The 24,302-nt window shown below is 51.6% G+C and overlaps 1 protein-coding gene across 2 annotated transcripts; it reads left to right on the forward strand.

Annotated features, from left to right (window-relative positions):
* Positions 1–4,741: 4,741 nt before the first annotated feature.
* Positions 4,742–16,455, forward strand: TOB2 (transducer of ERBB2, 2). 2 transcript variants are annotated; one of them, XM_041755617.1, is made up of 2 exons: positions 4,742–5,649; positions 12,458–16,455. In XM_041755617.1, exon 2 carries the CDS (start codon positions 12,555–12,557, stop codon positions 13,569–13,571), a length of 1,017 nt encoding a protein of 338 aa, XP_041611551.1. In that variant the 5' UTR covers positions 4,742–5,649; positions 12,458–12,554; the 3' UTR covers positions 13,572–16,455. The 2 variants fall into 2 exon arrangements, with proteins under 2 accessions (XP_041611551.1, XP_041611550.1); XM_041755616.1 differs by having other exon boundaries at positions 4,744–5,645.
* The last annotated feature ends 7,847 nt before the right edge of the window (positions 16,456–24,302 follow it).

Below are 24,302 nucleotides of genomic sequence, written 5' to 3' on the forward strand. Positions count from 1 at the left end.
TTGGACTATTCAAGCCTAGTACACACATTTAACAGAAACAAGTTTTGTGGAACAATGCTTACAATGTAAACACTCTGATATTTTCACTTTATTCCATTCTATTCTAAAATTCATCTGAAATCCACTAAGCCAAATGATTTTATGAACCCACTGATGGATATTGAATCACAAGCTGTGGGACGCCTGGGTGGCTCAGCAGCTGAGCCTTCACCTCAAGACATGATCCTGGAGTTCCAAGATTGAGTCCCACGTTGGGCTCCCTGCATGGAGCCTGCTTCTCCCTCTGCCTGTGTCTCTGCCTCTCTGTGTCTCTCATGAATAAATAAAATATTAAAGAAAAAATCACAAGGGGCAGCCCGGGTGGCTCAACGATTTAGCGCCGCCTTCAGCCCAGGGCCTGATCCTGGAGACCTGGGATCCAGTCCCGCTTCAGGCTCCCTGCGTGGAGCCTGCTTCTCCCTCTGACTGTGTCTCTGCGTCTCTCTCTCCCTGTGTCTCATGAGTAAATAAATAAAATCTTAAAAAAAAATCACAAGCCCGTTTTAACAATAAACTGGGTAAGATCCTTGCTTTTGCCTCTCCCTCCACTGAGGGGCACTCATTTATTACATTAAACTGAAAAATGGGTCACAAATTCAAGAGTCTGAATGTGCAATATAGTTGAAGAAAAGAGAGGTATTAAGAATAGCCTAAACAGGGTGATAAGTGTGACCCTTGTTTTCAGTGCCTCGGGTGCAATAGAGAGAGAGTGGTGAGGACTTCGGGAACCCCAGAGTATAGACTCTACCTAAAGGAGGCAGCTGCCATTCAACTACAGACAAATGTCAGCTTGAATGCCCAGATCCTTTGAATTTAGGAAGCGAAGCAAATTAAAATTTGTGCAATCTGCCAACTTTTAAATGTCAACTCATTTTAAACGTGTCAGTATATACCAGGACAATACACCAGATGTGGACCTTGACCTGGCAATTAGCAGCTTCTAAATTAAGAAAATTAGGGGCATCTGGGTGGCTGGGTTGAGTGGCCAACTCTTGATTTCAGCTGAGGTTATGATGCTGAGCACAGTTTGTTTGACATTCTCTCTCTCAACCCCTCCCCCATACTCCTCCTCTCTCTCTCTCTCTCTCAAATAAATAAAATCTTTAATTAACCAGTATGTTAACTGGAAATAAAAAGAAAACAAAAAAACACAGGGAATCACACGGAACTAAATTTCAGAAAAACAATGTCACTCTATTCTGACCTGTGCTCTTTAGTAGTAGTTTGAAGCTAGGCATAAAGGTGAAAGATGATTTGCCTCGACTGAAATTTTTGTGCCTTAAAAAAAGGACTCCAGGGCAGCCCGGGTGGCTCAGTGGTTTAGCGCTGCCTTCAGCCCAAGGCATGATCCTAAGGACCCAGGATCAAGTCCTACATCGGGCTCCCTACATGGGGCCTGCTTCTCCCTCTGCCTGTGTCTCTGCCTTTCTCTCTGTGTCTCTCATGAATAAATAAATAAAATCTTTAAAAAGGGAGAGGGGACTCCAAATCCCATCTTTCGCAGTTATTTGGTTGCTCATCAACTCCACCCCCAAGTGGCCTCCTACCACCAAGGCTAAAATGTTACTTTCTTTGAACACTGCAGTTTCAGTGTCTTAGCAAACCTTTTTTTTTTTTTTTTTTTTTTTTAGCAAACCTTTAGTGAGGTTTGTTTGGTCACATCATTGGTGGTGAATAAATAGCATTTGCCCTGCATCCAACCACCTCTCCAAAGCCAGTGTTGTTGGGGTTATGTTTGCTCCTGCCCAGCTGGAGCAGTCGATCTGAAAAATCAAATTGAGGAACTATTTTCTTAGATAACATAAAAGTAACTACAAAATGTTTCATCCTAGCATGTGTATATGAGAGTGACTCACCCCTGAGAGTTAATTGCGGTTAATTATTACCAGCCTGACTTGTCAAGGCAACAACACTTCTGGTATAACTTGCTTATTCTCAGACAGGGGAGTTGCTTCTGAAGCTCACCATCTTGAAAACATGGTGTGTACCTTTCAACATATGATTATTTGAAATGGGAGGGGACTGTGGAATGCTTGAGTGGAAATTAAGCTCTCGATTAAGCCCTGGCAAGATGAAATCACACACTGAGAAGAAGTCCTCGCCTCCTCCTCCCCACAAGACGAATGAAGGCATCAGCAGTTAAGAATGGTGATTACCAAAAAAAAAAAAAAAAAAAAAAAAAAAAGAATGGTGATTACCTTTTGCTCCTCTATTTAATCCCTTCTTATTTATATGCCGACCCTTTGCCAACTGCCAAGGAGGCTGGATTTCTTAATTTTGTTTTAGTTAAATTGCTCAGGCCTGGTGTGTTTCTAGCACTGCAGGGAAGATGAGGACAAAAGCACCAACCCGCAGAAATCCAGTGCCTTCTGTCCAGGGATGGGGTGTGCCCTCTCAGGCTGCACTAAATGGTAGGAGATGTCTACCCTTTATCTACTTCTATGGACTCCACCCCTCCTTCCTGAGATGCCCTAGGAGAATTCATTTCAGCTCACCCCAACCTTTCTCATCATTCTGCATAGTAATGCTTCTTGTTGGGGAACACACACCGAACTGCGCACAGGATATGTAGGATGCAATTTGGCCTGAAGTCATCTATACATCAAGGATACCAACTTTGGGGGACACTTGGGTGGCTCAGCAGTTGAGCATCTGCCTTCAGCTCAGGGGTGATCCCGGGGTCGAGGAATCAAGTCCCGCATCGGGCTCCCTGCGAGGAACCTGCTTCACCTTCTATGTCTCTGCCTCTCTGTGTGTGTCTCTCATGATAAATAAAAAATAAAAGGGACGCCTGGATGGCTCAGTAGTTGAGCACCTGCTTTTGCTCAGGGCATGATCCTGGATTCCCAGGATCGAGTCCCACAACGGGCTCCCTGCAAGGAACCTGCTTCTCCCTCTGCCTGTGTCCCTGCCTCTCTCTCTCTCATGAATAAATCAATAAAATCTTAAAAAAATAATAAAATCTTTTTAAAAAGATACCAACTATTTAAGCCAGGCTTTACATTACGGTATCATATTTAATCCTCACACGATCTCCATGTTAAGAACAAGAAAGCAGGTTTGATGATGTAAAGAGATTTGTTGCCATTAAATCAAGATAACACAGTTGGTGGACACAATCGGGATTCAAACCCATTGCTGCCTCGAATAAATGACTTCAAATACCAGCAACCCTTGCAAAGCCCCATTGCGCAAACGCACACTCTTCCCGAGAGCCCGGCGCCTGGGCTTTTGGCCCCCACTCTCAATCCTAGCGGTTGGATGGAAACCCAATCAGAAGCCGCCTGTCCCCGCTCCCCGACCAACGGGAAGGCTGTTGCTAGCGCTCTGGGTATATTTTTAGCTCTCCAGTGCTCTGGGACCCGGTGGGTCGGCCGGCTCTCACTGCTCGCGTGGATCACGCTAAGGGACAACGAGGGAGGAGTGGGAAGAGATGGGGAGGGGAGGGGAGGGGGGGAGGCGGAGGGGGAGGAAAAATGGGAGGAGTGGAGTGGGGCAAGCGGGGCGCGGGGGGGGGGGGGCGCATATGTGACGCTCTGCCACCGGCTGACGCACGAGGCAAGTAGTCCCTGGAGGTGCCCCAGGGGCTGAAGCGTTCAGCGTGTGGGGGGATGGGGGACTTCGGGATCCAGCTCCCTCCCGCCTCCCTGTCCCCTTGGAGTTTGCCCTCCAGTCCGGGGTTTTTCTGCTGCAGTCAAGGAAAGCGCTTCAAAACCCCCCACGCTACCGTTGCTCTTTGCCCTTGCCAGGAAAAAAAAAAAAAGTGATCAAGGAATAAACAAATGCAAACTGTTCGTAGCTGGAAACTTTCGGATTTCGCCACCCCACGTGGGTTCGGCGACTGCCGATGGCCTGGAACCGTCTGGAATGGGAATAAAGGTCGGGGGTTGGAGAGCGATCTGGAGAATGGACTACTGGACGGAACACTTAACGGCAAGCTGCCGGGGGTCCGGCAGCCCGGTCCGCCTGTGACCTCACCTAGGCTCAGGCCTCCCTAGCCGCCTCCCTGCGCCCCGCAGTCACAAAGCGGCCGAGCGCGCGGGCCTGGGGCGCCCCGTCCAGCGCCGGCGAGCCTCGGGCTGCAGCCCCACGGACCGTCGGGTGCGTGAGCCCTGCGCCCCTGGCACGGGCAGGCGCCACGACCGCCGGCGGGGGGGGCTCTCCCTAGAAGCAATGTCACTCTCTCTAGTGTCCCGTACGGGGGTCGCCCACGGGGAGAGCACACTGTTGGACCGGAGAAGGGCTGAGCCCCGCCCGGGGCGGCCCAGGGGCGCGCCTGCGCAGAGCCGGCGCTGGCCTCTCGGGCCGCCAGGTAATGGGGGGCCAGAGGCGGCACCTGGGAGGACTTTGTGGCGCTGGGCTCCTTCTCCCGGTCGGCCAGCCGCTTGTCGCCTCCTCTTCCTCCCGCCCAGCGTGCCTGGGCCCCGGTTTCCCCGGCGGAGGCACGGCGCGCTCGGGAGACTCGAGCCAACCCGAGTTAATAAAAGAGCGAAACGTTTCCAAAGCTCGCGCTGCCCCCCAACTCCCCCCCTCCTGCCAGGGGCGGTGCCGGGGGGTGCGAGCCGTGGGGGTGGTCGGACAGCCCGACGCCCAGACCCGAAGGGACTCGCCAGGGTGGCCTGGCGGACCGGGCCGGGCGACCGGACGGACGAACCGTCGGCCCTGGGGCAGGTGCAGGGCCAGGCCGCGGGCGCGGGGGGGGGGGGGGGGCTGCCTCCCCGCGACGTCCGTGCGTCCCCACGTCTAAGATGAACCACCCGGTTCCAGCCCGGGCCCCTGCGCGCCCGGAGCTCGTTGTCTACCTGGGGAGACCCTGTGCCCGATGAGCACGCTTTCAGAGTGGGGGGGCCTGAAGGAAATCAGGGTGGCACGGCGCCGCGATGCGGGGGAGCAGGCAGCACTAGACTGGCTAAAGGCGGCCTCGCCGGCGTGAGAGCCGGGATGGGGCGAGCAGAGGCCGGCCACGGGACGGCGGGGCACCCCTGGGCGCGCCCGGAGTCGCTGGCCGCGCGGCCCGAGGGGTTAAGCCGCGGGGCGGGCTGGGAAGTAGTCCCGGCCCGGCGCCCGGCGCCCGGCCCCGCCCCTGCAGGGCGGAGGGACGCATCACGCAGGGGTGGGGAAGCCGGATCCGTGCGCAGGGTTGCTAAGGGTGAAACTTTTCATTGACTTTGCTCACTTCGGGCCCGGGCGCGGGAAGGTGCGGGTCGTCGCCGGAGAGAAGCGAGTGGCTCGGGCGACGCGGGGCCCGAAGGGCAGGACCGCCCGCTGGCCAGAGCCCGGCCCGTCCTCCGCCCCGCGACACGAGCCGCCCTCCGGTCAGACATCCCCGCGCCGTCGCCGCCGGCCGGCCCGCCCGCCTTCCATCCCCCCTCCGCCGAGCCTGACCTCCAAAAAGCTGTAAGAATTATTATTGAGAGTCCGAGCCCCAAACTCCCTCACTTGCCACCCCCTCCACCAACCCTCAACGAAGAAAAGAACCCATCAGCCTCCGGCCCGGCGGCGCCCAGGAAGGAAGGAACAGCGACCTCCGCCCCGCGCCCGGGACCACCCTGGAGGGAGAAGTCGCGCTGCGGCCGGGAGACCGCCCCGCCACCGCGGAGACCCGAGTGAGTGAGTGGGGGGCGTGCGGGCGGGGGGCCCTGAGACGCCTTCCCCCACCCCCGTCCCGCTCCTGCTCTCCGCTTTGCTGGACGCAGCGCGCTGCTGTCGTGCACCCCCTCGCAGGACTGGCCACCATTTCCCTTTCCCCTTCCACCTCCCCTGTGGACCCCCCCCCTTTTCCCCGGTGCCCCGCTCCTTTCCGTGTTGTGAGTGTGGCCTCCTCCTGGGTGGGGTGCATTTCCTCCCCTCTCCGCCTCCCTCAGTTCTTCATAACGTAGAGACTCGCTAGATTTTTCCTTGCCCCCCCCCCAAAAAAGCCCATAACTTCCACGCCATTAAATAAATCAGAGGAAGAAGTAAGGGGATCCAGGTCTTGTTATTCTGCTGCTTTTCCCGTGTGCGGGGAAGGGGGTGGTAATAATAGGGTTTATTTCTGGCCCCGTGGAGCTGAGGGATAGAAGGTAGACATCCCCTTTTGGACCGGTCAGTGGTGACTGTCCTCTGGCCCCTCAACCAGAATTTACCATTTTGGCTTGAGCTCTTTATTCTCTGTAGTGTTTTAAGGGGAAACCGTGCTGGGGGTGGTGGTGGTGGGGGACTACCTTTACAGCAACACCAGTGAGTGGACTCGGGTTGGTCCCAGTGAGATGCCTGGGAGGAAGAGCCCTACTACTGAGCTGGTTCACCTCCTGCCCAGAGGATGGACTGTGCCCTTGACCAGAGACGGAGGGGAGGAGGGGCAGCTGGCAGGCCTTCTCCCACCCCGCAGAGGAACCAGAACCCTACACAGCAGGCTTCAGCCTGGGCCAGCGGAGGGGGTCTCGGGTGCCTGCTCCGTGTCTAACCTTTCTCTTTCTCCTTCCTATACACCTTACCCTGGGACTGAGTCCCTCATCTTTGATTTTCCAGCGGAAAAACGCTCATTGCTTTCTTGGGCGCCTGCCCCCACCCCCTCTTAAGCAGTGGGGGAAAGAAGCTTGTGTGGGAGGAAGGATTAGGGAGGTTTAACACCGTGTAGGGGAGCTTTGCCGAGGATCTGGTAAGTCTGGTCATAGAGCAGGCCTTGCAATGGGAGGAGACTCACAAACAATTTCAAGTATTAGAATATGTTGTTCGGGTGTCAGATGTACGGTTTTTCTTCCCTGCCGGGAACCTTTTCTCATTTCCCTAGCTGGGTCTAGTTACTCGACTTGGATTAGAAGAGGGGTGAGGCTTGGGCCCTGCTGGCTTTGGGCCTTCTGATTTTCGGCCCGGCCCCTCCCCGCAGCTTAACTGGGAATTTCTTTGGCTGAGAGGACGGGAGAACTGGGTTTCGTTCCTGCCTTTTCTGGCTGTTGGGGGTGCTGGACCGGAGCCCGCTGGGCATTAAGTGAAAAGGCTTTTTTCTTTTTTCCCCTCTTTGAATTCACCCGTCCCTACAGCAACTCCAGACGGAGACCACTCAGCCCAAGGAATACAGATTAAGCGGCGGGGGGGAGGGGGGGGACGGGGACGGCGGGGGGATGTGTGACCTTTATCTGTCCCACCCCACCGCGTTCACCCAGAAAAAACTCATTAGAAGGAAATCGTTAATTGAACAGTCAAGGGAGGCCGTGAAGTGGAAAGTGGGGTGGGGGGCGAAGTTCAGCCTTTCTTGAGACCAAGACGTGAAACCCGTGGGGGGTGGTACGATACGGGGTGTAGGCCTTATGGGTAAATTTATATAAAATGTATTAGGAGGTGGGCGGGGGGGGGGGCGTCCACCACAGCGCGCATGTGCATCGGAAACTTTTCCTCGGTTCTTCGGACCTCGGCCAGCTCCCCTTACGGGGCATGCGCGATTCGCTGGCTAAACCTTCGCAAAGCACTCAGGGAAGGGTAGTGTGCAGAGAAAGTAGGTCACTTGCTCCAACCTAACTGTAACGTGTCTGAGGACTACAATTCCCAGAGTGCAGAGCGCGCCTTCGCTGCCTGCCTACGTTGGAGTTCAGTGAAGTCTTCCTGGCTTTACAGGAATCGAGTGCCCCAGAAAGGGCCCTCTTACTCGGAAGAGTTGGGCTTGCACAGTCCATGTTTGAGGCAGATGGTGGAGACTCTGGGCGGGGTGTTGCGGTGCATCGGCACAAGTCCGGGAAGTCCTTCAACCATACCTGCGTGCCTGGGTGGCTGCCTCGGATTGGCGTGGTGGAGCCGGGTGGTCCCACTGAGCCTGGGTCTCACTCCCTGGGATGCAGATTGTGGCACCTGCTGGCCTTGTCAGAATTGAGGACCCCTCCTCCCCGACTCCTCCTTCCAGACTCACTGCATCTGATAGTGCTTGGTCGTAGGACCACTTGGATGTTAAGGCTTGGGGTGCCTGGATATTGTTACAGATACTTGTAGTTTGGAGATCCGAGAAGTTCCCTCACCATCATCCCTCCTTTTTCCCCTTTAAAACATAGTTGCTTTTCTTAAGAGCCTTCCTTCTCAGTTTAGTCATAAGTTCTTTCTGGAAACCCCATTACCATATCGTTGACTACAGCAGCCACCTTTCTTACCCCATTTTTGTCCTTCTCTTAAACACTCTTTAAAACAAACAAACAAACAAAAAACAGTAGTCAGGGGAGGCCTGGGTGGCTCAGCGGTTGAGCGTCTGCCTTTGGCTCAGTGCGTGATCCCGGGGTCCGGCGATCGTGTCCAGCATCGGGCTCCCTGTGAGGAGCCTGCTTCTCCCTCTGCCGATGTCTCTGTGTCTCTCATGAATAAATAAATAAAATATATTAAAAAATAAAACCCACCACAAGTCAGCACAGGGGATCTGAATCCCACATTAATTTTGCTGTTGGAAATAAACAAGCGAAGAAGTATTCAATTCTGAAAGAAATTGGACAGAATTTACTCTCACATTTGCAACTTTTTAATATGTCGACAAAAGGTAGATGTTGCTATTGTTAAATACTTAGCTTTGTTTGTTTGGTGTTCAAGGGGGTTGGTTTTGTTTTTACTTTTTTGCCAACTTTCTGGGTTTTTGCACCTGAGTCAGGGTTGGAGAAGAACTCAGAGTCCTCTCTTCCCTCTTTAACTCAAATCTACTTGTTCCTTGTATTGAAGAGTAGTTACTACTAAGCTTTCTAAACTTACCAAATACTATGAATATTTTATGTATAAGCCTAGAATTTGTCCATAGCCTTAAAAAAAAAAATAAATGAACAGACTCATCTGAGTCTCCTCTCTTTAGTTCAAGACAAGACAGCACCAGTGCTTTAATCCTCTGTTCCATAAGCTTCTTGAAGTCAAAATTAGAGCCTGAGCTGATAGAGCAGAAAATCTCATTCTGGTTGTCCAGCATTTTTGAAAGGTTCCACCCCACAGCCATCTGGCCCAGCCTGTTCTCCAATTAAAGAGGCAAAGATGGCATTATATACTTCCTTATTTGTGTGGCAGCATCATTGAGGTATAAATTGGTGTGCAGCTTTAGTTGCTTATGCTGCAGAAAATGGTTAGCTAGGCAGGGCTGATGACAGTGGTTCTATTGTATTTTGGGGTAGGAGGCTTATTTCCCAATGACTTTGGCCTGCATTTAAAATGCTCCCATTTTGAAAAGATAAAAAGGAGAGAGGGAAACAAGCCATAAGAGACTCTTAACGGGGGGAAAAAAAAAAGAAAGAGAGAGACTCTTAACGATAGAGAATGAACTGAGGGTTGATGGAGGGAGGTGGGTAGGGCATGGGCTAGATGGGTGATGGAGATGAAGGAGGGCACTTGTGATGAGCACTGGGTGCTGTATGTAAGTGATGAATCACTGAATTCCACTGTGAAACCAATATTACATTGTATGTTAACTAAGTAAAATTTAAATTAAAAAATTGAGGGGCAGCCCCCGTGGTGCAGTGGTTTAGCACCGCCTGCAGCCTGAGGTGTGATCCAGGAGACCCAGGATCGAGTCCCACGTTGGGCTCCCTGCATGGAGCCTGCTTCTCCCTCTGCCTGTGTCTCTGCCTCTCTCTTTGTGTCTCTATGAATAAATAAATAAAATCTGTTAAAAAATGTTTAAAAAAATAAAAAATTGATAAATAAAAAAATGTTCCCATTTTGAAGCTAAACTGTTGAGGGAGGTTAACTTGGAAGTCGCATAAGCAGCAAAGTTTGAGGAGGCCTAGAAAGGTGTAGGAGCCCCTTGGTCTGATTCTTTTTTTTTTTTTTTTTTTTAAATTTTTATTTATTTATGATAGTCACACAGAGAGAGAAAGAGGCAGAGACACAGGCAGAGGGAGAAGCAGGCTCCATGTACCGGGAGCCCGACGTGGGACTCGATCCCGGGTCCCCAGGATCGTGCCCTGGGCCAAAGGCAGGTGCCAAACTGCTGCACCACCCAGGGATCCCCCCTTGGTCTGATTCTTATACCAAGAGGCCATGTGGTGCTTTGGGGAAGTGTCATGTCTTTATTTTTTAATTAATTAACTTTAAATTTTTTATTTTATTTTATTTTATTTTTACTTATTCATGAGAGATGCACGGAGAGAGGACGAGACATAAGCAGAGGGAAGAGAAGCAGGCTCCATGCAGGGAGCCCGGTGTGGGACTCTATGCTGGGATTCCCGGGATCACACCCTGAGCCAAAGGCAAACACTCAACTACTGGAGCCACCCAGGCGTCCCTCATGTCATATTTAAGTTTATTTTACTTTTCAAAAACACTTTGAAAACATTGTCTTTAACTCCAGGCCCATCCTTGGGAACCAGTGCCAACTTTCTTCACAACTTTTTAATCTCCGTGTTGGACAGCTCTGGTGGACTGTCATGGCCCTTATAGACTTCCATTCTTGGGGAAGGCCTTCAGCCCTAGTAGCTAGTCTTGCATCTAATGATGAGTCCAATCCTTATAAACAGAAAGCCCCCTATCTTTACCTTTTCCCCCCTTCTTTAAACCTTGAATTGACCTGTGCTCCCAGCACCTCTTGACCCCCCATGTGACCCTCTGCTCAGACCTGAAATGAGGGTGGGACTGGACCTAGCCAGTGTCCTATGATGCTCCATATTGATCCAGTGCTTCTTCTCTGATAATCACCTCAGAGAGGTGAGGATCTAGTCCTAAAAATACCCCTATGAGCCATGGCCCCAGTCTTGAGAATGATAAGGAAATGAGTTGAGGCAAATGAGTTGGGGCAACTCAAGATCCCCAAGCCTAGAATTAACACCTACATATTCTATGCTGGACCCAGAAGGGATTTTATTTATTTATTTATTTATTTATTTATTTATTTATTTATTTATTTTTCCAGAAGGGATTTTAATCAAAACCCAGCCCCAGATCTATAGCAGGGCAGAAGATGCCCCTGATGGACCATGGATTAGTCTTGTCTCTGCTGAACTCAGCAGCACATTTCCATCCAGAGGCCTGGCTGGTACCTGTTCTGGCCCTGCCAACCCACGAAGAGGGTCCTTTTTCAGTCTTCCCACAGCATGACCCTGGAGCTGCCCTTTTGGAAAAAGTGAGGAGAATAGGATCACTGGCTCTCAGGACTTTACTGATCATCTTCCTGAGACATGAGTCTGGCTCAGATCTCAGGAGTAAACCTTTTTGACCTCTGCGGGAGCTGGCTGTGAGAGAATCCCAAAATAACAATCTGAGTGTTTATCTTGGGCTGTCTCCTCTCCAGGGATCTCCAAACACTTGATAAATCTGATCTGGTGCCAAGGACAGGTGGTCAGACAGTCCCCAGGAGACTGAGTGATGATGGGTCCCCAGCTGGAGGCTACAGGGTGATGGAAAATTTCGTCTCTTTGCCACCCTCATCACCTACACTCTAGCCAAAAGCTAGAGTCCCTCAGGCCATACTTGTGCTGCTCTTAAGGATTTTTTTGGCATCTGGGGCCTTGTCTCCGTTCATTTCTTCTGCTTCCCTGAGACAGCCCATGGTCAGCGGTCCGTTGTTGGCCCACGCCTCTGGTTGTGACAGGTCTTGACTTCTTGGGGATCATTTTCTTGTCTCTATTCTTGGAGGCGTGCTGGATGGAGGTGCTCCCTTTGGTTACAGTGTGGTGGTGTTGTATCAGTTCTGCAAAACCAGGGTGAGGCAGAAAGCATGTACACCCAGGGAGCCCAGGATGACAAATTAGATGTAACTGCAGTCCAAGCCCCCAGTAAAAAGTTGGCGGTGCTGCTTCCTGTTCGGTAATCTGTATCCCTTTCCATTTAAGGAAAAAAACTAAGGATTTTAAACTTATATCTCAGCCTGTGACGGTTTGGGAGCACGACTTCACCAAGATGTTATGAAGATAAGTTAGCAAGAGCCTTCCCTTCTCCAGCTGAATTAGGGGCTTGATTTCTTTTTTTTATAGCAGTCATATAGTGACTTGGATTCTCAAAATAGTGGAAACCACAGCACTCCTGTTTCTTTAGAATTACTTGAAAAACAATAGCTCATTTTATCAAGTGCCTTCTAAATAGCAGGTTCAGTGTGAGACAGTTTACATCCTTGAGCTAACTTACTCTCCATGTTAGCCTTATGTTCCTGATGAAACTAAGGTGCAGAAATAAGGGGCCTTGAGTCTCTGTGATCTTTTGTTTTAAGAATTTATTTATTTATTCATGAGAGACAGAGAGAGGGGCAGAGACACAGGCAGAGGGAGAAGCAGGCTCCGTGCAGGGAGCCCAACATGTGGGACTTGATCCCGGCACTCCAGGATCACGGCCTGGACCGAAGGCAGCTCTAAACCGCTGAGCCACCCAGGCTGCCCGAGTCTATGTGATCTAAAGTTGGTGCTTCTCTATCCTTTACCATTGATCCCCTGCCCCCCACCCCCCACCCCCACTTTCTGCATATCTGCTCATGATACTCTTTGTTCTCCTTTCTCAGAGCTGTCTGGAGCCCAAGGCTGCCTACCATACATTACCTGCCACTGCCTGTGGCCTGTACACGTGCCCTGAGCTGATTGTCCGCCCGGGAAAGGACCATGCAGCTAGAGATCAAAGTGGCCCTGAACTTTATCATCTCCTACTTGTACAACAAGTTGCCCAGGCGCCGGGCAGACCTGTTTGGGGAGGAGCTTGAGCGGCTCTTGAAAAAGAAATATGAAGGCCACTGGTACCCGGACAGGCCACTGAAGGGCTCCGGCTTCCGCTGTGTGCACATCGGGGAGATCGTGGACCCAGTGGTGGAGCTGGCCGCCAAGCGCAGTGGCCTGGCCGTGGAGGATGTGCGGGCCAACGTGCCCGAAGAGCTGAGCGTCTGGATTGATCCTTTCGAAGTGTCCTACCAGATCGGTGAGAAGGGGGCAGTGAAAGTGCTGTACCTGGATGACAGCGAGGGCTGTGTTGCCCCGGAGCTGGACAAGGAGTTCAAGAGCAGTTTCAACCCCGACGCCCAGGTCTTCGTGCCCATCGGCAGCCAGGACAGCTCCCTGTCCAACTCCCCGTCACCGTCCTTTGGCCAGTCGCCCAGCCCCACCTTTATCCCCCGCTCTGCCCAGCCCATCACCTTCACCACCGCCTCCTTTGCCGCCACCAAGTTTGGCTCCACCAAGATGAAGAAGGGGGGTGGGGCGGCAAGTAGCGGGGCACTGGCTGGCGGGGGAGCCGGGGGCCCTCAGCCTCCCCAGCAGCAGCCCCGCCTGGCCCGCTCCCCCACCAACAACCTGCTGAAGCACAAGAGCCTCTCTCTGTCTCTGCACTCGCTGAACTTCATCGCGGCCAACCCAGCCCCTCAGTCTCAGCTCTCACCCAATGCCAAGGAGTTCGTGTACAACGGCGGGGGCTCTCCCAGCCTCTTCTTTGACGGTGCCGGTGCCGATGGCGGGGGCAGTGGGGCGGGCCCGTGCAACAGCAGCAGCTTCGACGTGGCCCAGGTCTTTGGAGGTGGAGCCAACAGCCTCTTCCTGGAGAAGACGCCCTTCGTGGAAGGCCTCAGCTACAACCTGAACACCATGCAGTATCCCAGCCAGCCCTTCCAGCCTGTTGTGCTGGCCAACTGACCGCCCACCTGTCACCGGGCCAGGAGCGCCCAGTACCACAGAAAAGAGAAAGGAAAAGAAAGGCCAAAAAAAGAGGAAAAGAAAAATACACAAAAAGATTTCCAGTCTTCTCACTCTGGCTTCTAGAAAAAAGATCCAGCCCAGGCATGGAGTGGGAGGGGGCTCCTGAAGCACCAAGTCGTGTTTAACTCAACCCCCTGCTGTTTTCCTGCCTGCCTCTGATTTATTTGGTTGGTTTGGGTTTTGTATTTTTTCTTTTTTTTTCTTTTCTTTCTTTCTTTTTTTTTTTTTTTTTTACATGTAGTTTTCTATATAACATCTTTAATTAGTGGCTTCCTGTGCTAAGAATGGTCCAGATGTGAATTGCTGCTCCCTGCTCCCTCCCTTCCTCCCTCCCTCCTTCAAGCCTGGTTTTATAGGATTGGTGTGTCCAAGCTCACAGGGAAGGAAGAGCCGCAGTTGGGGCCTGACCCTGTCCAGAGCAGGGAGAGGCTGCCTCCCATGTCACTGCCCCTGACATTCAGCTAAGCTTTCACTCAAAGCCATCCAACCTCAGCAGGCCACCTTGGGCCCTGCCATCTGAATAGGTTTGACCCCAGCCCCCCACTCCCTCTCCGGCCTGAGCCACGTGGGGAGCTGCTGACTGGCTACTTGACACCCTCCTGCTAGAGCTGATGTCTGTGACTCCAGGGAGGTTAGCACTCGATCTAGTGGAATTGCTTTCATCTCTGTCCTGTAGCCCCACGCCACCATCCCCACCTGGCCCAGACTCTCATCATGGCCCCAGAGACCCAGCCATTGACATGTGGCCTCTCCTGCAGCCCCTTCTTCCCTGGGCCTGAGGTTATGGGTAAGGAGGTGGGGCAGGTGTGGGTGCGTGTGTGTGTGCGCGTGCGTGTGCGTGGTTTGCTGTCCTGTTTTAAAGGATTCCAAGCCATGTAAACCCTCCCCACCCCCCAACATGATTCCAGGTTGCAGCAAGTGCTTATTTTATGTAGGAGGTTGGGGAATGGGCCCGGGAGGGTCCTCAGTCCTTTTGTAGGGTGGGTCATCTGTTGGGGTGAGACTGCGGCTGAGCCTAAGACACTCCCAGGGGAAAATACTGCAGAAGGAACTGGTTTCCAGACTGTGGAGGGATCTGCACTTTTGTTTTTGACCAAAAAGGGGGGGAGGGGGGGTAGCTGTGAGGGGCTAAGGGAATACCAGCCTACCGGCCCCCGATGCCTAAGAGAAGTCCTTGGACTCAGATCCTCCCGTTTCATTGTGACCTTAACCCAGGGTGAGGAGCCGCTTACCTGAGCACCCTGGGGGCAGTGGGAGTTTGGAGTCAGTGCCTAGAGTGCGCAGTCCTGAGCCTTGAATTGAGACTTATCAGTCTTTGGTTGTAGATGTTCTTTTAGTCTGTTTCTGCCCCTGCCTGCTTGAGAACTTCTTGGTACCCCTTCCTGTCCCCTCTCACTGCCTGACCCAATCCCACTGGGCCTTGATGCTGTGAGGGGTGGTCTCAGGCAGGTGGCAGGGCTAGACAGGCAGGTGGCCATGGCAGGTGGCACGTGTGGACTACAGGAGAGCCCCGGCCCCTGTCTCTGCCGGAAGAGAAGTTGTCTCTCCCACCTGACCCTAGTGAGCCAGCTTCCATGCCATGATGCTTTGGCTGGTGGGCCACATGGCATCAGGGCCCCCATCACCGGAAAGTACCAAAGCCCTTGGCACCCCCACCCCACCCTCCTGTGACCCCAAGTGGGGCAACCGCCGTGGCAGTGGGTCCGGCCCAGACAGACACTGCCAGCCTCCTCCCTGCAATGGGCACCAGCTCTACCTCCCCCAACGGGGCAATGCCCCGGCTCCTCAGCCCAGGATCATCTGTCCCCTAGATTTCTCAGGGGCCAGCCCAGTCTGGGTCCTACCCTCTCCGAGCCCTCCACTCCCGCACAGTGACAGGCCCAGGCAGATGGCTGCTCTCTGGGAAAGGTTGGATGCTGCCTTATTTATGTCCTCTCCCGGCCCCTTTCCCCTGCACTCACATACACAGGTACCCGCCCCCCGGTCGGCTTGTTCTCACCACATCTAGGGAGAGGGGAGACCAACCCCTTAGTGTCTTTTGAAATACGAAGAAAAAAATGTATGTTCAGGAGCATGACTCCAGGGCTGGGCTCTTGGCCCAGTTCAGTCTGTCTCGTCTCAAATCTAGGCATTTTTGCTTCAATTTTATTTTTTTTAAGGAAACAAAAACAAAAACCTGCACTAATTTACCTGGTTTCGTAGGAGAACCTTTTTTTTTATTTTTTACATTTTTTGGTGTCCGTTTGTATTGAATAATTTGCTACATTTGTAAAATGTAAGAGGTATATATAATATATGTATATTTCTAACGTAAAAAACGTAATTTTTTTCTTTTCAAGATTTTTTCTTAAAAAGAGGAGAGAAACAGATATTTTTTCAGGAAAAACAAACTTTAAAATAAAAAAAGAGGAGAATTAAACCTATTTCTCCCCTTTCCCCATCCTCTCTGTCTGCCCCTCTTTCCCAGGAACAAATCAAAAAAGGTGGATCATCTTGTAAAGAATGTAAACTTTTAGTCCAGAATGATGTATTTTTCTCAATGCAGTGAGCTATAGATTCTCTAGTTGACCCCTCGGGATGGGAAGGAGGGCATTGAGGCAACGTGGAGAGGAGCTTGGGGGAGCAGGGTAATGAACTTGTTTTCTTTAGTGAAGGAGGAATACAATCGAGCGTTTTGTATTCAGAATGTTGTGCAATATTTTGGAATGGGACATTGGTGTGTTTAGAGATTTAGTTTAAAAACAAAAAGATTGATCAAATCTGTACAGTTTATATTGTTCCAGATTTTTTTAAGTTTGTATTAAAAGCATGATATATAATAGCCTGCTGCTTGCTCCTGGCTTGTTTCATTTGGGGGTCCCCTTTTAGGATGGAGAGAAAGGGAGGAACCCAGCCCCTGTTGGTCCTCCTCACCTGACTCCTCGGGGTGCCTGAGGTTCATCACCTACCGTATCAACACAAGACACAGAGTTCCCACTTCTGGGGGTTCTTTTCCACACCGTAAGCAGGCTCCCCAAGGCTGGGAACTGCCCAAGCTCCCTCTGCTGATGGGTCATGCAGGGCCTTGAGAACAGGATAACTTAGTGGCTTCTTCTGGAATGGCCTATTCCTGGGAGGCCGAGGGAGGGACCTCCTGCCTGGTCTCAATGACGGAGTTTTGCCTACCTCACACCGCTTCGCTCAAGTGGGCAAGGATGAGAGGAGCCCATCCAAGGCAGGTCCCGTCAAAGACCTGCCGCTTGGACTCGCCCTTCTCCAGGCCCCAGGCCAGGCCATTCCAGAGCTGCCTGAGCCTAGGGGTGGGAAGAGCTGAGCGGGTGGTGCTGCCCACCGCAGGGTCACCTCCTGGCATACCTTCAGCCCAACGGGGACCCTCAGCCCCGCAGGCCCCCGCAGCCAGGAAGTCAGTGAAGCTAATTGCCCTCACAGCAACGTGGTGGTATAGGTGTTGTCTCCACCATACAGCTGTGAACGGGGCTCCCAGGTGGATTCCCTGCTGGGTCCACAGGACTGATAATGGGAAGCTGAGGTTTTGTGTGTGACGTTTCCATATCTAGAGTGGTGGTAACCTGTAGAAGAGTGACACCCTCCAAGGGGAGTGGGGGGCTGACCTTGCCACCTCCAGGCTGGGATGGGGTGGTGGTGGGGGGCAGGAGGCTCTTCTGGGAGGGCCCTCAGTGGGATGGAGTCTACTCAGGCCCCTCACTTCCCAAACAGGCCAACGCTGATCCCTCCCCATCCGAGCATGAACTAGGCCTAGAAGCTCTCAGGCCAGACCTCCACCCTCTGCACAGGGTCCCAGGAGCTCCCAACGGCTGGCCCCTCTGTGGGCCACTTTCCCACCCAGGCCCAGGCCTCTGCCTGACCAACATAAGGCCACTGCCAGGGCTCTCACTTTCCTCTGTCCTGCCAGGGAGGAGCCCAGCCTGTCCCTGCGACCCTGTGTGCAGGCTGTCCGCCTACCTGTGGGACCCAGGGCCCCTAGCACACCCAACTCCTACTTGTGCTAACAAATACCTAGCACAGGTCCTGCCACAACAGATGCCCGGAGTCACCCACTGACACTCCCTGTACATGTGCCCGAGAGCTGGCAGGGCCTGGGGGAGCCCCAGCTTAGTGCTGAGACCACCTTCCCAGTCAGCCCTTCTGGCCGAAAGGCTTGGAACAAACCCCAAATTCTCCACAGCACAGGCACAGAAATGATTTGTTCATACGTTAATGTTTTCCTTTATTCACTAAACACTCACTGGCTCTGAAGTGGTGTAGTGGGAGTTCGGGGGTAAAGAGCTGCCTGGGTCCCTGGCCTTATCCCAGAGGAAGAAAGAGCATTCTGGTAGACTCAGAGAGCTCCCCAGGGGGAAAAGTCTCATTTATTCACTTGACAAACCCCTGAACACCCTCCATCTGCTGTGGGAGCGCAGGTGAGGGAGCCGTCACCAGACAGGTGTGCCTGAGAGCCCAGGGAGCAGGAGGCACAGAAACCACATGTACGCCAGGAAGGAGAGATTCAAGGCCAGGCCTCTCCCCGGGGAACCATGAGGGAAGAGACTGCTCTAGCCCCTCAGAATCCCTGGCTTCCAGGCCCACCCCTGCTGCTCCCCTGGGGGACCGCAGGCAAACCACTTCACCTCCTCTGGAGCCTCATTTCCCTCATTTCTAAAATGGGGATAATAGGGCTGCCTGGGCGGCTCAGTCAGTTATGCATCCTACTCTTGGTTTCGGCTCAGGTCATGATCTCAGGGTCGGGGGATTGAGCCCCGCGTCGGGCTCCCTGCACAGGGCAGGGTCTGCTGCTCCCTCACCCTGTGCCCCAGCCTGTGCTTGCTATCTCTCGCTCTTTCAAATAAATAAACAAAATCTTTAAAAATAAATAAAATGCGGATAATAATTATGCTCATTGTGAAAATGAAGTGAAATAACAAGTGAAAAATGCCTCGCACTGCAGCCAGCCCAGAGTAAACAAGTGTCTCACTTTCTTCACCAGGGCCATTACCGTCCGATCTCAACCACCACAGGCCAGCCCGTCCCGGAGGCTCCCTTGCATCATCAGCAAACAGGCCGAAACCCAAGCCCTCCAGCAGCAGGACCAGGCTGGGACACAAAAGGAAACTCCATCCTTGGAGTGGAGATGAGGCCGGCCCCTGCCCTGCCCTCTGCCAGGGTGGGAGGCCGCTCGGCCCCAGCAATGCCCTCCACCCCATACTATAAATTATGCTAACTGCCACTTGTCCTCTCCAGAGGCCCAGCCTTCAGTCTTGACCTGCGTCCTGAAACCTCCTGGGAGTTTCTCTCTGGAGAACAGATGGGCGGGTGGGTGTGATCATGGCAGCAGGACGGCCCTGCTCCCTTGGTCACTGTCTGCCTGAGTCAAGGCCCACCCATATGCCAAGGGGATGCCTCTGTCTGGTCCTCCCCGCTGCCCCCTCCCGCTGAGTGAGTCAGGGGCGGAGGAGCACACTCTCACCCTCCTCCATCCTTCCCTTGGGCCTGGCCAGTTGGGCCAAGTCATGCCTGGGCAGGGCCTAAGGACAGGCTGGAACCAGCCAAGAAGTCTCCAAGCCCCTGGGCAATAGGAACCTACTGATCCCTGGTTTTTAGTTTGGGGGATTTCACTGCCAGCAAGAGAAGTGGGCTCTTGGTCCTCACAGCTGCTAACTTCTGTGTAACCTTGAAAACTTCTCTTCTCTCTTGACACCTGTCCCGTACCACAAGGCATTGCAGGGCTGGGCCCCTGGCCAGCTAGACCAATCCCTGGGCCAATACCTCTTCCTGTCTCGGTGACTCCCAAGACCTGATGAGAGTCCTGAGCTGTAGCACCTTTCCCAGGGAGGGGAGGGAAGAGTGATGGGCTAAGTCCTGGGCAGGACCACATGAGTCCTGGCAGAGACCTCCTCACCCCCTGCCCAAGGCATGAGGGCCTTCTCCTTCTCCCTCTGATCAGAAGACTGCTGGGCTGTGGCAGGGCTGAGTGAGGAGGACTGTGGAGAAGAAGAGGCCTGGCCCACCCACTGGGACAGCTGGGTCCTCTGGCTAGCTGTGCCCTGTCTGGCTCTACTCAACACTATTTTATTTATTTTATTTTATTTTATTTTATTTTATTTTATTTTATTTTATTTTATTTTATTTTATTTTATTTATTTTTTATTTATTTTATTTTTATTTTATATTTTATTTTTTATTTTTATTTTTTTTACTCAACACTTTTTTTTAAATTTTTTTATTTTTATAAATTTATTTTTTATTGGTGTTCAATTTGCCAACATATAGAATAACACCCAGTGCTCATCCTGTCAAGTGCCCACCTCAGTGCCCGTCACCCAGTCACCCCCACCCCCCGCCCACTCTACTCAACACTTAACAGACATCATACAGCATGGAGTCCCCCATAAATGCTGGACACTGTTCCAGACATGTGGGAAATAAGTGTGAACAACAGGAAAAAAATCCCTGCTCCCCTAAAGACGATGTGTTATTAACCACGAATAAATGAGAAAATGTCAGACAGTGAGGATGGGCCATGAAGATGGGCGGTGAAGACAGTCACAACCAGTGATGGTAGCTAGTGACCAAGTGGCTCCTTTAGATTGGTCAGGGGAAGAAGGGGCCTTCCCAAGGAGGCGGCTCTCCATCGATGACCTGAATTACAGGAGAAGTAGCAGAGCCAGCAGCTTGCTGCAAGGGCAAGAAGGGAACAAACATGGTCTGCTTAGGAAAAGAGAAGGCCACCAGGAAACAAGAGCAAAAAGCCCCAGATCGGCTCAAAGACAGCCTCAGGGCCACATCATGGGATTTTATCTTAGTTGTGAGGCTTAAGTCTCTCACCCCCAAGCTGCCCCATGTCTGGCTGGCAGAGACAGTTCCCTCACACAATCAACAAATCTTCCCAGAACCCCTCCTTTGAGCCCGGCCCTGAGCTGGACACAGTGGCCCAGAGCGTGGGCCAGAGAAAGCGAAGGATACGTCTGGTGATGGAAACTAGACCCAGGTCACTATGACTTCAACACCTTGATAGGGTCCATGACAGAAAAAAGTGCAGGGAGACATGAGTGCCCAGAAGAGGCTCCCACCCAGCCCAGGAGGGCTCTGCAGAGGGCTGACTGAGCTCATGAGCCAGGAGTTCAGGCACAGAACACAGGCCGAGTGTTCCAGCATGGGCTGGTAAGATGACACACGGACTGAGCCTTGGGGGGCTCCAGGCAGTCAGCAGGGAGGCCAGCAGAGGAATGAGACTCAGGAGTGGAGAGGTGAGGGGTGCAGCCATGGGCACAGCCAGTGCAGACGGTGCCCTTCAAGGAGCCACAGAGATATCCCAAAGGCAGAAATATAAAACTAAAACTAACAACTTCTAAAAGAAAACAGAAGAGAAAATCATTGTGATCTTGAGTTAGGCAAAGAGTTCTTAGATCTGACTCCCAAAAAATAATCCATAAAAGAAAAAATTGATAATCTGAACTTTATTTAAAAAAAAAAAAAAAGGGCAGCCTGGGTGGCTCAGCAGTTTAGCACCGCCTTCAGCCCAGGGCGTGATCCTGGAGACCTGGGATTGAGTCCCATGTTGGGCTCCCTGCATGGAGACTGTTTCTCCCTCTGCCTGTGTCTCTGCCTCTCTCTCTCTGTGTCTCTCATGAATAAATAAATCCTTAAAATAAAAAAAAATAATAAAATAATTTTTTTAAAGTACCCTTAGACACTGGTAAGAGATAAAAAGACAAGCCACTGGGAGAAACTGGGAGAAAATATTTGCAAATTATATGCCTCTGATAAAAGTGTTTTATACAGAACCTATAAAGAACTTTCAAAACTCAATTATATCATTTTGCAATATACACAAATATCAAATCATTATGTCATACACCTGAAACTAATATGTTATAGGTCAATTACATCTAGAAAACAAAACAAAACACCCCTCAATTATAAGAGAACAAACAACACAATACAAAACTGGGCAAAAGATCTGAACAGACACTTCACAAAGAAGATACATGAATGGGAGTGCCTGGGTGGTTCAGTCAATTGGGGTGACCGACTCGATTTCAGGTAGGGCTGTGATCTGAGGGTTATGGGATCAAGTCCCATGTCAGGCTCCATGCTTGGCTTGGCGTCTGCTTAAGATTCTCTCTGTCCTTCCCCCACTCTCCTTCTTTCTATAAATAAATAAATAAATAAATAAATAAATAAATAAATAAATAAATAAATAAAATCTTAAAAAACAGATATGGAAATGGTAAATGAGCGCATGAAAAACTGTTCATCATCAGTCATTTTTCTAAAATGCAAATTGGAACACCTGGGTGGCTCAGTGGTTGAGCATCTGTCTTGGGCTCAGGGCATGATCCCAGAGTTCTTGGCCAGGGAATCAAGTCCCACATTGGGCTCCCTGCAAGGAGTCTGCTTCTCCCTCTGCCTGTGTCTCTGCTTCTCGGTCTCTGTGTCTCTTATGAATAAATAAACAAAGTCTTTTAAAAAAAGAAAAAAAAAGAAAAATGCAAACTAACACCACAATAAACACACCTATTAAAGCAGCTAAAATTTAAAAGATTGACAATACCAAGTGTTAACAAAGATGAGGAGGAATTAGTAACTTTCATACACTGCTGGTGGGAATGCAAAATGTTACAACCATTTTGTAGAATAATTTGGAAGAGTCTTTAGAAGTTAATCACATAACCTACAATGGGATCCAGCCATTCTGTTCCTAATTATTTGCTCATAAAAAAAGGAAATCAGGGCTCCTGGGTGGCTCAGTTGGTTAAGGGTCTGCCTTTAGCTCAGGTCATGATCCTGGGATCCTGAGATCGAGCCCTGTGTTGGACTCCCTACTCAGCAGGGAGTCTACTTCTCCTTCTCCCTCTGCTCCTCCCCTCCACTTGTGCTTTCTCTTTCTGAAATAAACAAAATCTTTAAGAGGAAGGAAGGAAGGAAGGAAGGAAGGAAGGAAGGAAGGAAGGAAGGAAGGAAGGAAGGAAGGAAGAAGAAAAGAAAAGAAAAGAAAAGAAAGAAAGAAAGAAAGAAAGAAAGAAAGAAAGAAAGAAAGAAAGAAAGAAAATGAATGTCCATACCAAGACTTGTACACAATGCTCACAGCAGCTTTATGTGTTAGCCCCAGATGGGAAACAACACAAAAGTCCTTTAAGGGGTGAACAGTTGAACAAGTTCCAATATATCATACTATGGAATACTCCACAACAATAAAAAGAAATGAGCTTCTGACACATGCAACAAACACGAATGAACCTCAAAATATTAAAATGAGTGAAAGTCTGACTATGTATATATATATATGATTTGAATCCATTTACAGATGATTCTAGAAAATGTTAACTAATCACGTAGTGACAAAAAGCAGATTAGTAGATGCCTGGGACAGGAGAGGAGGAGGGAAAGAGACAGGAGAAAGGGATTAAAAATGGGAACAAGGAAACTTGGGGGTGATGGGAAAATTCAGTATTTTGATCGTGGTGACTAGAAGGCACAAGCCCATACTTGATGGTCCATTCCACAAATACACGTTGCCCTACTATGTGCAAAGTCCTGTGTTCTCAGTACTGGAGATGGAACAAGGACAACACGGTCCCTGCCCTCCCAGGACCCCCGTCCTCGGAGGCAAGAGCGGTAATAAACCTGATACATAAATGAAAACCATGCACAGAAATAACTTCAGGGAAACAATACGGAGACCAGGCAGGAACACGAGGTGGGGGGAGTGAGGGAAGCGGGCCAGGGGGGGGTCCCCATGTCTCATGTGTAGCCTCAGCTGGGTGGTGTGGCCATGCCAGAATCTGGGGCCCTCTCTACAGCTCCCTGGGCCATATGGTGTGGAACAGGGTTGAGCCCGGCTCACGAGGGCACAGAGCCCCCCCACGGCCAGCTCTCTGCCCAAGGGGGCCTCTCGCCTTGGCTCAGCTGCATTTGGGGACAGGCAGGGTAGATACACCCGGGGCAGGAAAACACGTTTCTCAGGAGCCCAGCTGGCTTCTCCTCACAGGCACCCTAGGGAGCCCACCCTGTCCGGAATCAGGGTTGCCTTCTGGGGAGAGGGCAGGGGTTGCAGGAGGGGCACCCTCATGAGCTGGGCTCGCCAGGGAGGCAGGAGGGGGTGAGGCGCACTCCTGGCCTCTGGGAGGACAGCTCCGGCCTCCTGTTTGTGACGGACAGAGGGGATGGGACAGGCCAGGCTGGCCTGATGCCCAGAGGGGCAGGGCTGGAGGTCATCGGCCACCGGTAGGGGGGCCTGCTTGGCCCGTTCTCTGGACACAATGTCCTGGACTGCTTCACAGCTTGGCTGGCCGACAGGGAACAGTAGCTGGCAGAGGGTATGGGCAGCCGGCCGACTGGGGGCGGGGAGCAGCCTGGCTTGAGCAAAGGGCTTGTTCGCACAACCTGACCTGCCACCTTGGGCAAAGAGAGAAGCAGCTTGTCTGGGAGGGAGATGAGGGGACCTGGTGCCCTGTGAGGGCCTCAGTAATCCCTTCCCTAATGTCTGCCTTAGTTTCCCCATATGGCTCCCAGCTGCCCACCCTTGAGCAAAGCTCTACAAGAGTAAGTGCCCTGCAAGTGCTGGCCCTGCGCCATACCACCATGACCTTAGGCACCTCACAACCTCTCTGAAACTCCGATCTTCACCTGAAATATGGCACCTACTTCTCTGGGCTTGAAGGCACGGGG

Source organism: Vulpes lagopus, chromosome 5, assembly GCF_018345385.1.
Source record: "Vulpes lagopus strain Blue_001 chromosome 5, ASM1834538v1, whole genome shotgun sequence".
Lineage (NCBI taxonomy): Eukaryota > Metazoa > Chordata > Mammalia > Carnivora > Canidae > Vulpes > Vulpes lagopus.